The following is a 15,734-nucleotide window of genomic DNA, read 5'->3' on the forward strand; positions in this document are numbered from 1 at the left end:
TAAAAATTTATTATAAAAGCGGTGAAATTCGTGGCAAGTTTGATTGGAATTTGTTAATGTTGAGACCACCGAGTTCAATTTAGATGTGCAAATTTTCTACTAGTTTGGTGGGAGAATGGAATAGATGCAAAAGAAAAGCTAGGTGAAAAGGCTGAAAATGGTAGAAACACGAACTAGGCGGATGCTCTTGCATGCTGATGCTGGATTTTCCTCTTTTCTCTCGGTTCACCTGGCTACCGAATCGCTTATTTCCCAATTTTTTTTTTCTTTTATATTTCAAAATATAATTGGCTCAGTTCAAGGATACTTTGGTAATTTTCCCGTTTGATAGTTTTTTTATCGAATAAAATTTTAAATTTCGCATAATATTGAAACGATTTTATATTTTCTAGCGATTGTAAAATAAAAACCCAAATATTATTATTATTATTATTAATAATATAAATAATAATTGTAATAAATGATGTATAATTTAATCGATAATTGATATAAAATGAAAAGTCGCATCCTTTTATTATTTTTGATGTGTTATTTTTAATGATTCACACAATATAAGAAAATGTTGATTACTGTGTTGATTCATGCGTGTAGAGGTACATTGCTTCAATCCTTTGAGAGGTACTTCCAACACATCATCATGATGCTTTTGTGCTTCCCTTGAAACACTTCTTTTTGCCCTTCAATCTTGCGTACGGGGTGTTTACCCTCTGGAGCTTTTTTTTCTCCTCAAATACTGAACATGGCCACACTCATTTCCAACTTGGAAATTTATTTTTTTTTCACAGTGAAAATGCAATGCAAAATCTTTCAATTAATTTTTTTTTTGGTTAGTTTTTGGAATTTTTCAAACTTTTTTGATGATTGTGATATTCATTCTTGTTTTTCAAAATCGTATATAGGAAAATATTTGTTTCATTTTTCATATGTGTGAAATTCCATGTTGATTGCTACATATTTTTTCGTTTTTATTTCAAATCGTCAAATAAAAAACAAAAAAAAATAATAAAATAACAAATGAAAATGAAAATAACGTGAGAAGAATATGAATTTATATATTGAGAAAAATAAAACAAAAAAAAAAGTGTGGGATTTTTCGAACTGTTATTTAATAAAAAATGAAGGAATCTTGAAAATCTAAAGGCTAAAGCCACAATATTGGAGAGGTAAACCTGCCAAATTCCGTGAGGACTTACATAAGGTCCTTTTAAAAGAAACTTCAGAGCCGTTTCAGGATTCTTCAGATGGCAAAGTCTCTTGGGTAATAAAAAATGTAGGATGGTTGGCTTAGAACAGTTCATGTAAACACAAAATCACCAATGTGAGGTGCATTGCACTTTTCAGATTACTAAAACATGTCGTGTGGTGATATTTTCCTCAAAAGTCGCAAAGGTTATGAAAATTATTAAATTTTGTAATAAAAAAAAATTCTGAAGAAAACAAATTATTTATAAATAATTATAGTTTTCATTGGAAGAAAATCTTTAGGTTCGAATATATAGTCTTTTTAATAAAACTCCTTAAAACAAAAAAATTATTTTTTGCTTTTAGTTGATGAGTTCAAGTTATGAATGTAGATGCGGTTTCTTTACTATCTTGTATATTTCTTTCCTTTATCTTGAAACAAAACTATAGTTTTTTTTTTTTTGTTTCTTGCATGTCAACAATGTTTGACTGACTCACGCGCATATATTTCCTACAGATTGTTGTCTCTTGCTCAAGAGAGTGACCTACTTTATAGAACCCCCCTCTCTCCCCCTAGTAAATCGTAGAATTCAAAATGTTCATATTTTCCTCTTTTCGTGCAATTGTTTTTCTGAAACATATGGACACTGTTCTTTTGAATCTTTAGCAATTTTTTTAAAGTTCTCATGATGAAAAAATTAGTTTAAATTCTTTTTTTATTCTTCTTTTATAACTACAATTATTTATTATAATTTGCGCGTATTTAATTTTAGAAAAGTTTTTTTTTTATTTTTATATTAAATATTATATTACAGAATCGTGGCAAATTTCATAAATGAGTGTAAATTTTAATCAGTTAAAATTATCGTAACTTGGCATCATAATAATTTTAATCTATATCTCTGGGAAGATTTGAACGTTTTCCACCAACATGTCCGGTCCAATTCCGTTTCTAGCCGCAAAACTCTCATTTGCTCCAGTACTCCATGTAACGAATAATAAGCATTTCACTATATAATACCAACATTGAATTTCACATACACGTGTATATTAAATACGAGAGAATATACAATTTATTTTGTGGGTTGTGTGTTCACATTTGAATCGAGAGATTATTTTGTTTACCAAAAATGTAACATTAATTAATTAATAATTTCAAATTTGAAATATTTCTTTTTAATTTAATTTTGCCAAAATTAATTTATAATTTTAATTAGAATTAGAATATAAATTTTATTAAAAAAAATTTTCATTGAATTTTTTTAATTTAATGATAAAAATTTAAAGTCCATAATTTACGCGAGTCTTTCTTTTTTCTTCTTTTTATATACGAACGCAGGTATTGCAGCTGATGTTCATAAAATATTGTGAACATCAGCTGCAATGAAGTGTATGGGAGTACCAAGTTATATACCGCATGTGCACCTGTTAACCCTAGAGTTGTGAGAATACCTAGAGAATGGAGGACATGTTCGAATAGACAGGTATATATATAGTGCCATATATTAATTGAAGATCAGATCTTCCCAGTTATATCAATAGTTTGCCAGATGACCTGTTGTGTAGTTAATGGACCATTCTAGTCAAAGAGATTTCCGGTTTATCCACTAATGAATACTCATCACTATAAATGTATTATATATGTGATTTTGAATATATATCGAAATTATTAAGGAATTATTAATTTCCATGATAAGTAGATAGTGTATTAAAATCTGGTTAGGAAGAATAGTAGAATGGTTAATGGTAGATTTCTCTCAAGTATATATTCCAAAACAATGGTTCTCGACGAGTGCGTTGAAAGCGCTCGTTTCATGAATATAGATTACTTTAAAATCGTTTTGATAAACGCGGTATGAAATAAAATCAGATTCCTCGACAACGCTTCAGTTTTAGTCTCGCTCGAAATTGAAACACAAAACTGAATAATAATTTTAAATCTATTGCCATAGTGTATTTCTCTGTGATATTGTTATTCACTTTAATCCATAAATATATGTATATAGTTGAGGAAAGTAATTTGCGGTTATTCTTTGACAATCAACCGCAAATAATTATGTTATTCAAAGGTAACTTTTTCGTTTTTTTTTTTTTTTCATAAATATTGTAAGGTATTTTAATATTTAAATGATTTGAAAAGATGAAAAATGGAAGGAAATCGTATTGGAAGAATGAAAAATCGATCAGTTTAATATTCTTTCGTGTGCTGAATATGCTGATGAGGTGATATACATATGATTAGAATATAAACTCGATTTTCCAAAGTAATGTGGATATTAAAATTTTGTTGCTTATATAGGTGTTATTAATTAAAAATTCAGTGTTAGTTGATAATTTCTTAGGGTGTAAGAGTCACGATTTGGCGCTTTTTTTTTCTTTTGAAAGGGAGAAAGTAAATTGAAATGAATATAAAAAACATGGAGCTCGTGTTTTTCAATATTAGGTAGTCACTGCGACAAGTGGATTCGGAGAAAGTGTATACGTTTTTTTCTTGCCTCCCTTTTTTAAGTTGTTTCCATTATATCCAAAAGATGATTATAAATTTCATTTTTTCTGATTACTAACAAGCCAGGTGCTCTCTCGATTTTGGTTTCCCTATGTTTTTGGTTGGGATATATAGATCTATTGTCTGTTACATCGCACCAAAATACGGGGATAACGAGAGTGAGGATGTGAGCTTTATCGGTTAGAGTTTAACACACATGGGTTACTCACGATATATAAACTTTCGAGAGCAGATGGATTAGTTTATATAGATATATTCTCATTTGCATAGCAGTTTATTTTGTCAGTAGTATATACACTAAAAATAAAGTACTTTTACAGCATTGCTATTTGTTCCCCTCTGCGCAATGAAAGTTGCTTTCTTTATGACGAACCCATTCACTCTGTGAATCGTACTGACATTTTCCAATCGTAAAAAAGTGTATCCACTGCATCTTTAATGAGAAAAAAAAATTTTACTTTCTTTGATTTTTGTGCTTTTTAAAAATCATCAGGTATTCGTTTCTGATTATATATTTATACAGATGATAATTTTTTGATATTACTTTTTTATTTTTATATTTTGAATAATTTTCATTTAGATTTAAGGAGTATTTGAGTATTTCTGAATTCCACCTTTAGTTACTGGGGGAATTTATTTTACAAACAAAAGTAAACTAAACTAAAACTATTTTACTTTGCAATTAGGAGAATGCGTGGCTCGTTGAAGTTTCTCTAAGTTCAAAGTTGAATTTTGTTGATGCTATATAAGAATGCATATAACAGTAGTATCCAAATAAAGAATACTTTTGACTTGACTTTTCTGCTTTCTGCACACAGTCAAGCGGATTTACGGGAAATATGCAGTCCCAAGATCATCCCACTTTATGTTGGTAGTTGGTAGCTAAGCTAGTTTATTGTCAAGATATTTTCTTATACCACCATCTCGTTTCTCAAGTGTATCTTCTTCTTATGTAGTTGTGCATCATTGCTTTTGGGATTAAGGAACGAGAAAACTTGCATTACAGTTACAGTTCAGAAGAGATTTATTCATGGTTTGCAACATCACTGGAAAATTCTTGGTTTTCACTTTTGACATCACTTTTTTTTTCGTCTTTTATTTATTTTAGATTTTTGTTTTTTCTTTTTTCGATTTATATTTTCTTTCAAACGTATATATATTTTTCCGACCTTTTTTTTCAATTTTTGACCTTTTCTATATTTCAAGCGACGTTTCTTTCTTTTTTGTTTTTTCTTCGATTTTTACTGAGTGAAATAGAAAAATATTTTCGGTCTAAGAAAATTTTTTTAATATTTTGTAATTTGAGTGAATTTTTTTTTTTTTTGTTGAAAACAGTGAACAATGTTTGACAAGATAAATATAATCGCTTTCGGTGGGTTAATTGTCCTTTTTAATTAAAACTTGAATGTCTTTAGATCTGATAGATTTATTCTCTGATTGACCAAAGTTTTCTACTTCAATACTTTTCCATTATTAAACTCTGTTCCATTTGGAATTTGATTCTGCACTTCTTCTCTAATTAATTTTCACTTCTTTTTTAATTAATTTTTCGCCAAGAGTAACATTGAATAGAGACAAGAGTGATTCAAATTCATTTCAATATAAGATTTACATATGTGAAATAATTAACGGGAGTTTTTGAAAAGAAATCTCGTCGTTTATAAAGTAGATACTTGTTATATATGCTTTAATTGCAAAAAAAGAGTTTTACGTTAATTGCGTCACTTTAAAAACCACTTTTTAACCATGAAATTCATATTTATTATTGTTCAAGAGAGAAATTAGTTTTACTTTTTTAAAACCTATTCGTTAATAAATATGTGTGTAGATTGTTTGCTAATTAAAAAGTTATAGTTTATCAAAATCAATTGGCATATATATATAGGTAAATTGCTATACTCTTGGTCATCAGAGTGAAGCTTATGTGTCTAGAGTCCTATTAATTACGTATAACGAGCAAGCAATTTCAGTCAAAGTTTCATCACGTACAATTTCTCGATTTTGAGCTCTTGTGTTCAGGCACTTGTCTGATTACAAAGCTTTGTCTGATCCGACTCAATTATTACTCTTCACAATTCCCAAGTTTACGACGACGTTACAATAAAGGCTAGATCATAAATTCAAAATTAACGATTTCTCTTTAATTAAACTTTGAACGAAAACATCTTTCATTAATAAACGACATTTATTAAATCAAAAATAATAAGTTATCAAAATATTTAACAGATATTTGCACTTAGGGATAAGGTAAAATCTTTTTTAGTAATTTTATGTAATTCGAGATTGCAGATTTTTCTTATTCTGATTTTTGAAGCTTTTGTCATCTTATGTATTCCTAACGTAAATACGGAACATTATCTATATTCTATGATTATTATTTCGCATTCTATATTGTGATTCTTGAATATTTACATAGAGAACATTTATGCAAGTGTAACTTGTCAGTATATATGTCGAGAGAGTTATGTACATAATGTAGAAATATATGTATGTTATATAGAGACCAAGTATAGGACTAGAGAACATGTGAAGGGTAGAAATGCGCGGGGTGTGTGTGGAACACCAACGAGCAAACAGGTATGCCTTCAGAATCAATATTTGCTCGATACACCCCGACACCCTGCTCTGAATGCACCAGTCGTCTAGCTTTTGCTACTCTTATGTGACAGTATATGCACTTCTTCCCTTCTAAAGCAGACACTCACTTTATTTTCTTTTAACAATCATCCAATAGTGTCAACTGTTTTTCTTCCCCTTCCCCCCTCCATTCAATATCTCAATTCAGATGAATTCACGAAAATTCAATTCCAAATATATTTCATTCTATTTTTTCTAGGATGCAATTATTTTTAAGAGAAAAATTGTCAGATTGCACAAGGGATTTTAATTCTTCTATTTTCATTCTCTATTGAAACATTTTTTTTTGTGACAAAGAACATGGGGAAATTATGTTTAAAAGCTTTTTTATTGCATTAAATATGTTAAACTCTATGTACATATATGTTTGTTTATATGTATATGTAAAGTAAAATTGGCGTAATAAAGTAAAAAGTTTCTGTTCGAGAGTTCAAAACTATTCGTCAAGTTTGGCTCATCCTTTTATTTTTTTTCGCTCTCTTTTTTTTCCCTGCAAGTTTCTACTTCTCTTCTGTCAATTCAGTGGCAAGGTAAAAGTCGTTAAAAGTTTTACCACGACTTAAATTGGGCTTGAATTGACAATAGCATTCGGGGGGAACTTTCTCCTTTTACTTCTAAATGTGCCATTCTTTGCCTCAGGTAATAAGATCTTAGAAACGACTGTGTGCTTCTTTTTTTCCGGTTCCCGGAAAGTCCGAGAAGTGATTTTTCTTCATCTCACGAAAGGGTTTTAGATTTACGCTCTCTTTCTCTTTGAAAGTTGTCTTTTTTTTTTTTTTTTGCAACTTGTATAAGAGAATTGTCTAAATCCTTGAGCAATAATGTTTTTTTTTATAGAACAATTCCCACGTTGAAATGTATCTTTAAAATATATATTGTTTCTTTCTGAGAAACAATTCATTTACTTTTCTTGTATTTTTATGATTCCACAGTAGTAAAATCGGTTATGGTCAGACGAATACGAAAAGAATTGTAATTTCAAGTAAATATTCTTGAAGATTTTAATTTATTATAAAAAAAATTGAATGATTAGTTTTAAATAAATTTTATTTGGTTTAAATAAAAATTTTATTTGCGCTACATAAAAATTTTCTTTCCGTTAAGTACAATTTTATTTGTGCTAAATTAAATTTTTTATATTTGAAAAATAATTTATTTGATATAAAAATTTATTAAACTCTGAGACAAATATATTTTTATTTGATTCAAATAAATTTTGTCTCAAATGCAAATAGATTTCTGCGTTCAATTTAAAAAAAAATTAATTAACAGTTAAAAAAATCTAAAAATATGTGATGGAAATTAGAACAATTTTAGTGTAACTAAAATTTGGACTGTGTGTCATGACCGAAAATTAGTTTGACGCCTCAAAATTGCTGTTAGGTGGAGGAGAATTGGTAAACTGCACTTAATATATATATAGGTGTGTATGTACTTACCACAGCCAACGTCAATGCACATTAACCGCTTACAGCACACGCATTTCGTGCTTTAATATATGTTTACATGTATTTGTGAGCCAGAGTGCCTAGGCGTTTATGTACATTATTAGATTGAGAACTTAATGCGGGAAATGTTGAGGGGTTTCCATCTTCATATGGTGTGCTTCTTTAACACATTTCTCACTTAGATTATTATTAAATCTTTCCTTCGCTTATCCATGTATCTTTGAAATATTTATCTTTCTTATATTTCTGTGTGTTTTTATATCTTTTGCTAAAAAATAAATAATATAGAAAAAAATCTTTATCTGGACCAACGGCGATATTCTCCAGAATAGAGAAAACTTTCGCTGTTTTAATGAAACATCGCTGTTAAAAATAAATTTAAATTATTTGTTAATAATTGAAAAAAAAAATTGAAATAGGAAAATAATTTCAGACCAATTTTATGTTTTACATTTTCAAGTGGAAGAAAATAGTCTCGAGGTAAAAATAAAGAGTCCCTCGGAGACTTGAGTGGTTTAAGGAAAACTTTATTTCAGATTTAGTGACATGATTTCTTGATATCTACATAAAAAATCGAAAAAGAAGCAAAGAGCAAGAGACGCTTGTGTAAAAAAAAATAAAAAGGGTTTTAGTTTCGATCGCGTGATGAAATGCTGTTTTCTTGTTAGGACATTTTCAAAAAAATTTGTATTCCAGCTGCGTTGAAAACCACAGTAATGCGCATTTCAAGCTTTTATCTCTTTTCCTTCCTGTATATATATATATATATATAGTTTTTGTTTTGTAATTCTGGCCACTGTTAGATATATATATAAGGATACAATCACGATAGACGTGCGATCACTCTCTTTCCTTTGCTCTTTTCCATTTAGGTATATATCCGTCTTGTTTTTTTTTTATATCTCCGCCTCTTTCGAGTTTTCTTTTTCACCGAAAGTTCTTCTATTTTCTCGCACGACGCGCAATACCGAGAGAGAGAGAGGGAGAGAGAGTGAGAGTGAGAGAGCAACGCTTCCAGGTGATTCCCTCGTGATTCAAAGTACAAAATCCGTGAGCTTCGTCGTCACTCTTGAAATTGAATCGAATGCTCGAAGCTTCTAGTAATTCTTGACGATATCTGCTATTACTTTCAATAGCGAAAAAAAAAAAAAAAAATAGAAAATAACCAAAGTAATCAATTTTCAGTGCGAATATGGGAATTTATTTTACATTAAATATTTTTATTTTGATTAAATTTTTTTTACGTAAAGAAATATTTACAAATTGATTTTTTTTTCCAAAATATATGTGAAGAGAAAATTCTCTTGAAAATGTTGAACAAAGCTTTGCTATTGTATAAAAGGAAAAAACAAAAATGAGAATTTTTTTTAATCAAAATTTTTTCCTTTAAAAAAAAAAAAAAGAGTACAATGGTGGGGAAAAATGTGAAATTTTCTAGTCTTGAGAAAAATTTTATTTTCCTTGGATTAGATTTTAAAGTAATTTAAAGAGATGTTTAATTTATAATTATTATGATTTTTGTTTCATTGAATAGGATGATTTTGTGTTGTAAATTCAAAAAGTCGGGGGAAATTATTAGGAATTAATTTTTTTTTTTTTATTCTAACATGGTTACTATGTGTCGATGGGAAACATATGCATAACTATCACGAATCTGTCTGTGTATATATCGACGTCGTCTGCCACTGAATTATGCATTCGACGTCAACGAAGTCCTTGTTTGTACGGCAGTACCTACTCTCGTGTGTCTGCGTCGTGCAAGAACCTCTCTGGCTGACTCAGTCTAGCTCTTTAGCATGTTTAAGGAGAACAGAGTAATGAGGAATAGAGATGGAATTATTTATCAAGTGAACTGTACTTGAAACTTTGCATGTTAGATTATATACCAAATTGCCAAAGAAAAATAGAACTTGAATTATTTTCATTCTCATCCAAATAGGTTCATCGCATTTTTAAACATCATTAATGAGATAGCAATGTTGATTTTATACTAACGAAATTTCCATAAAATAGAATTGCGTTTTCTAATTAAGAGATGCTGTTAAAAAATGAAAATTCAATTAATTGAAAAATCTTGTTTTGACAGGATAATAGATTTTCCAAATGATAATAAATTTTTTTGGATGGGCAATTATATTTTGTTTTTCTCTCTTTTTATTTAAGGGGAGGGACCGGTGAAATTTCAGCCTACTGAAGTTATTATTGTTAAAGAGTGTCAATTTTTTTTCTGGCATAATTTAGGATCCAAAATTATTATAAATTATTAAAATTTCAAAAAAAATTTATTTTAGCCATTTTAGAAAATTTATTTTTTGGAAAAATTAAATTTCTTTAAATTCCATACGATTGATTGTTTAAAATCGTGAAAAAAGCGTAAAAAAAATTCGACAATAAAAAATAATGAAAATTGTGGAAGTAGTTGAATTTTTTCAAAATTACCACTAACATTGAAAGCAATCAAAATTGATCTTGTTTAGGGGTAATAATTTTTTTCAACATTTTTTTTTCAACCAAAAATCTTATTCTACTGAGAAAAACAACAAAAGGTAATTTTTAACAATTTTACAAATATTTTTATTTTTCAAAATTTTCATTTTTTGAAAAAATTGAAATTTTTCAAAATCCATACGCTTGATTGTTTAGAATCATGAAACAAGCGTATAAAAAAATCGGCAGTCAAAAATAATTAAAATTGTGAGAGAAGTTTAAATTTTAAATTTTCGAAAATTTTGAATTTGATTTTAAAAATTATTAACAAATTTATAGTTTTTCAATTTTTCGTGATATATTATACATTTAAATAATTAATATTGTCAGAAAAAAAATTGACCACCCTTAAACAGCTTTAATTTTGATGTGTTAAAATTTCAGCGGTCCCTCCCCTTAACGAAGATTCAATTTTTTTGGTTTTAGTAACACGGTCCATTGTTGATCAGATTTTTCTCATGAATTTTTCATAAACATTGATCGATTTTTATTTATTACTTTATAACATTTAAACTATTTTTTTAAACTCGTCAAATTTATATAAAATAATAAAAGAAATGTTTATTGGGAAAAAGTTTAGAATTTTTTTTCGATAAATATATTTTCTCAAGATCTTTATTAAATTTGATCTCGTTGCGATAACTAACTTGAACGAACTCGAAAGATATTTAAATTAGGTATGCAATTTACTAAAAGTATTTTAGCATTAATGTCACGTCTTATGGCTAAAATGATTTTTCTCGCCTCGTAAAGTAGATGAAATGACGAAGACTAAAAGACGGAAGAGTGTCTTCAGCTGATAAACAGAATTCCTTGTTCGTTGAAAAGGGAGAGGGGAAACACCATAATAATGCCAACCCTATTATCTTCAAGACATAATGAAAGTTTGATATGATTTAATGATATTTTTTTTTTCTCAATATTCAATTGTTATTTTGAGTATTATAAAAATCAAAATATTTTTTTTTTTTTTTGCAAATTGTTTATTGGTCAAGAAATATTAAATTATTTAATATTTTTCCCCATGGTAATGTTTTTATGGTCACGTATAAATTCCATTAGAGGCCGGAAAATTTTATTTTCATCCAAGTTTTGCTTTTACGATCTGAAACTTTTATCATTTCCGCGTACAAGATTTTCTTAGAATATCATCATAAGGGAATAGGATTAAAAATGTTTTACGTAAATTATTTTTTTTTTGTTTGTTTAAAAAATAATTTTATTTTTAATATTGTTAGCATTCTTTTTTTTATATTAAAATTTACAGAATTGAATTTTAATCCAATGGACTTTATTAAATGATAATTTTTACTTCTCATAGATTTTCAATAATGTGAGTTTTCCGTTTTATGTGAAAATCTAGTGGAAATAATTCGGTACTTGGGGACTTTTGCTCAAGTCCATAGAGGTAGCGGATTTGAACACGCCACTAACTTTCGTTGAATTACTTGGACTCTTATTAAACCGCCTTTCAACCGCTCGTAAATTTTACGAATTACAGTCGTTAAAGCTTAGGTATTCGTATGTGAGAAAGAGAAAAAAAAATCGACTCGATTCTCATTTTTCTTTTTTTACTTTTATATACACGCCAATATCTGCATATTGATTATTAGCAAATGCGACAGCATCCAATCGCGAGAGGGTGGATCATGTTTCATGTTGTTCAGTCTTATATCTCATCTCGTTGAAGCTTGTTTTTCTATCATTGAGACCTTTTTGAAAAAAAAAAAACTATATTTCATAAATCGAGAAGTAAAAAAATAAAATATAGAATTCTGTGATTTTCTTTTTATTGAAATCAAAAGTTTTTATATTCGATATTTCCGTCGAAAGGAAAGATTAATTATCCTTTTCTTTTCTACATTCACCGGAGGTTTCATGAAGCTTGAGCAATTGCTGGTAGGATGAACAGAAGATTCGATTACCTCGCTAAGAGGGAGAGAATAGTTGAACGAGTCAAATTAGTCTCCTTTTCGAAGGAATGAAATACTTGTCACAAGAGAATCAGGCAGAAGTCTGTGTTATTTTTCATTAAAGATGCCTCCCTAAAGATTCAAGTATTTGAAAATTTAATATTCAAACATTTTTCTTTTTCTTCAAACTTTAAATTTCGTATTTAATTGAATTTTATAAATCAGAAATTAAAAAAACATAAAAATATCTTTGAAAAATTTTTATTCATTGCAAAAAGAAGGAATTGGCATTTCTGCCAAGATTTGTAAAATGGGGTTGAATCTTCAACAATAGTTTCTACTCTTTAATAGTAAAGAGTGTCAGTGGGTGGTGAAGTGCAATCTATCATTCTCATTCGTGGCACTTTACTGGTCTCGCACTCCTTTTTTGCATCCGTCGCATCACTTACTCCCAATAGAAGAATATTTAAGTCTCACTCCTCGGGAAACTTAAAACCATTCCTTAACTTTTTTTTTTCGAACTTCATCCATCGAAGAGAGTTGACATTTTCTTTCAACGCAATCACTTTGGTTTATTTTTTTTTTTCTTCATCTCATCTGACTTTTCACTCTCGAGGTTTGTCGCAAGACTTCACGTGGAAATCTTAGAATAATTATTTTTTTCTTTTTTTCTAAAAAAGTTGACTTTAACTTCATTTCATCAAGTTAACTTGCAATGAAAAAAACTACTCACTTGAGAAAATATAGGTAGATATTGGTATATATTCTGCATACCAAAGCTGTTAAAGTTTTGTATAAAACTTTTCGCATTTCCAATTCTGGTCTCTTCAAAACATTTTATTGATGTAGTTTAACTTTATGCAATATCACAGAAAGTAAAACTCCATCAATAAAAGTTTTAAGAATTAACAAGTTTTAAATGTTGTGCTTTTAAGTTTAAAATTAAATTTATCTCGAGAATTTATTCAAGTACCATAGAAAATTTAAATTAAAAAAGTAATTTTTGAAAACAATAAAAATTTCAGTTTATTAAAAGAAAATATAAAATGATATGGTACATTGATTTTTCTCATTCGTTTCTAAATAGTATAATCGACAAGCTTCCGCATTTCGTATTCGACGTATGGGCTATGCTTATATTTCAAATATCATTCCCCCAATATGGAGGGTAGTTCTCGACAACGTGAGCTGCATAATCTACGATATAAACTAGAATTAAGTGCCATTGTGCATATTTTCTTGCGTATAACCATCTGCGTTATATTCATTAAAAGCTAACTAAATATTTTTCATGACCAATTTCTTTGAGTTATTAAAAAATGTACTAACGAATTTTTATGACTTTGTACGGTGGAACATAAAGAGATAATAATTCGAAATTATTTTTTTTGAAATATTTAATTAATACTTGTTTTTTTTTTTACAGAATTGGAGAGAAGTGTTGGTGCAACACAAGGGGCGCCTGGACCAGTGGAAAGTGGTCGGGGGTCGGCAGCCTCTCCTGCCCCCTCGTCACCCTCAACATCTTCAACTCCTGTTATTAGTAACGTTTCATCTTCGACTTCCTGTACGTCTTCCCCTGTTTCACAGACATCAACCCTCGTCGCAAGTCACGACAAATCAGTGCTTCAGGTGAGATTTTCTAAATCAAGATTTATTTTTTTTGCCATGTATCTAGATTTAGAATTATATGAGAGAGAGAAGGAGAGTCGTTAGGGGCTTATGTTGGGTTTTCCTATAGAGCAATGCTTTGATAGCACACTCGTAGCATCGCTCGAGAGTAAATGCAGAAGTTGGATGGCGGTCCTTCAATTTCCAAAGTACTCACGAGTCCTATTTGTACCCGAGAGACGCACGAGGATTTCACGCCATATTCGTGACTGCAAAGCATAACAACGTTTTTGAGGAAAATGAGCTTTTCTCTCCGGAAAAGAGTAATTCCTCACTCTATGGGGAATAAAAAAGAAACAAGATTTTTTTTTTTTCACAAAAGGACAATTAAAAATTAAAATTCTATTTTATAAATGTAAATTTTAGAAACTCTTCTTTTTTAATCTTTATCTAAAAATTGTTCTGATAAACAAAGTTTGAAACAATGAATTTATTCAAGTAAATAAAAAAAAAAAAAGAAAAGCTGTATCACTTGAAGCTCCGGAGAAATCTTCTCTTTCTATTATAGTATTTGTCTTTAGAGTCTTCGCGTGCCGAGCTGTTACAAAATTCTTCTTCTAACTTGCTCGTTTTCCTTCATTTGTGTTAGTTGTGAGGAACGATCATTCTTTAGAGTGGCCTAGCTTCAGGCGACTCGACTAATTAAAGTACGTAAATTAAGTGAAGGCGGGTAAATAAAAGCTGACGAAAATATGGCAGAGCTGTGCGCAATTATTAATGAAAAAAAAAAAGAAGAGAGATTCCATTCAAAAACAGAACAACCAATGTTCAATGAAGCAAATCAAATTTTTTTTTTCTCTATTTACGAATTGGCTTGTATTTCAAGTGTGACACGTTTTCAATTCAACGATATCTAACTTAATTGTCCAATGTGTTGCTCCTATTAGTGTTCTATTCAGTATTCATTATTCAATTTCTCGAAAGCGAAGGGTTACAATTTACAAACTATGATTCCGAATAATTATTTTTTATTTACAGAGAAAACTTTTTTTTTTTTAAATATTTTAAAAATTGGTTGTTTTTTTAAATGACGTTTTAATTAAAAAATGCAATTTTTTTTTTGAAATAATTATTATTGTGAGGAATAAGGAAAGAAAATACATTGGTCATTGACCTAGTAACTGTGCGTGACATTTCTTGATTGCGTGTTACAAAAGCTTTTCTTTACCTTTAGAGAATTGCCCTTTCAAAATAACCTTTTATTTCAAAAAATATGTCCTTTTAAATAGGTTAAAAATTTCTAAGATCATTTCCTTAAAATCTTTAATCATATTTTTGTAAATGATAAATGTTTTATTTTTTGTTTCAATATATAAAAGAATTTTCCCTTGACATAAGTTCACAATAATCGTATTTTTGAAACATTAAAGTTACCAAGTGTAAGAGACGTGAAGTGTAAAATAGTGAAATTCGATATTCTAGAATAAGTAACCACTGGAGCGTCCTGGGAGTAACATAAGTTTTCTCTCTCACTCTCTTTTTCTTTACGCAAGTATATTATAATATTCAGACATTTATTTTTTGAAGTCATGGCTTTTTCATATCTCTTTGATTTTATGATTTTTTATTATTTTACTATTTTTTCTATTTTTATATATTTTTATTTCCGATAAAAAAAAAAACTAAAATGTGAATATAAATTCCTTGTTATTGAATTGAAAAATGATTTATTATTGTGTGTCGACAAAAGCGTTTGCAGAATTTAAGCTGCATTTTCAAATTCCTTGCGTCTTGGAATTTTGCAAGCTTTCGCATATATAAAGTCACTTGCGAGTACTCTGTTAGATTTTTCATGCTTGTAGAAACATCAGCGTAAAATACTTAAACAATTTTGTGTCTTGTCGCGCAAGTCTAAAAGAATTTAACTTATTTCCTTGGGCAAAATTGTTC

General features: G+C 29.0%; 2 protein-coding genes across 4 annotated transcripts in view; one reads left to right on the plus strand and one right to left on the minus strand.

The window, feature by feature from the left end:
* The window catches only part of LOC127291003 (dystrophin, isoforms A/C/F/G/H), a 269,910-nt gene that overhangs the window by 38,264 nt on the left and 215,912 nt on the right, over positions 1-15,734 (plus strand). For all 3 annotated transcript variants that reach the window (XM_051319880.1, XM_051319879.1, XM_051319881.1), the window contains exon 34: positions 13,600-13,805. In XM_051319880.1, the coding sequence (XP_051175837.1) occupies positions 13,600-13,805 (206 nt within the window). The remainder of the gene's footprint in view (positions 1-13,599; positions 13,806-15,734) is intronic.
* LOC127291026 (39S ribosomal protein L34, mitochondrial) overlaps positions 1-15,734 on the minus strand; it is a 456,612-nt gene that overhangs the window by 3,790 nt on the left and 437,088 nt on the right. The window lies entirely within an intron of this gene.

This window comes from Leptopilina boulardi, unplaced genomic scaffold (genome assembly GCF_019393585.1).
Source record: "Leptopilina boulardi isolate dan_hultmark-lab unplaced genomic scaffold, ZJU_Lbou_2.1 LbouV2_123, whole genome shotgun sequence".
In the NCBI taxonomy this organism is placed as follows: Eukaryota; Metazoa; Arthropoda; class Insecta; order Hymenoptera; family Figitidae; genus Leptopilina; species Leptopilina boulardi.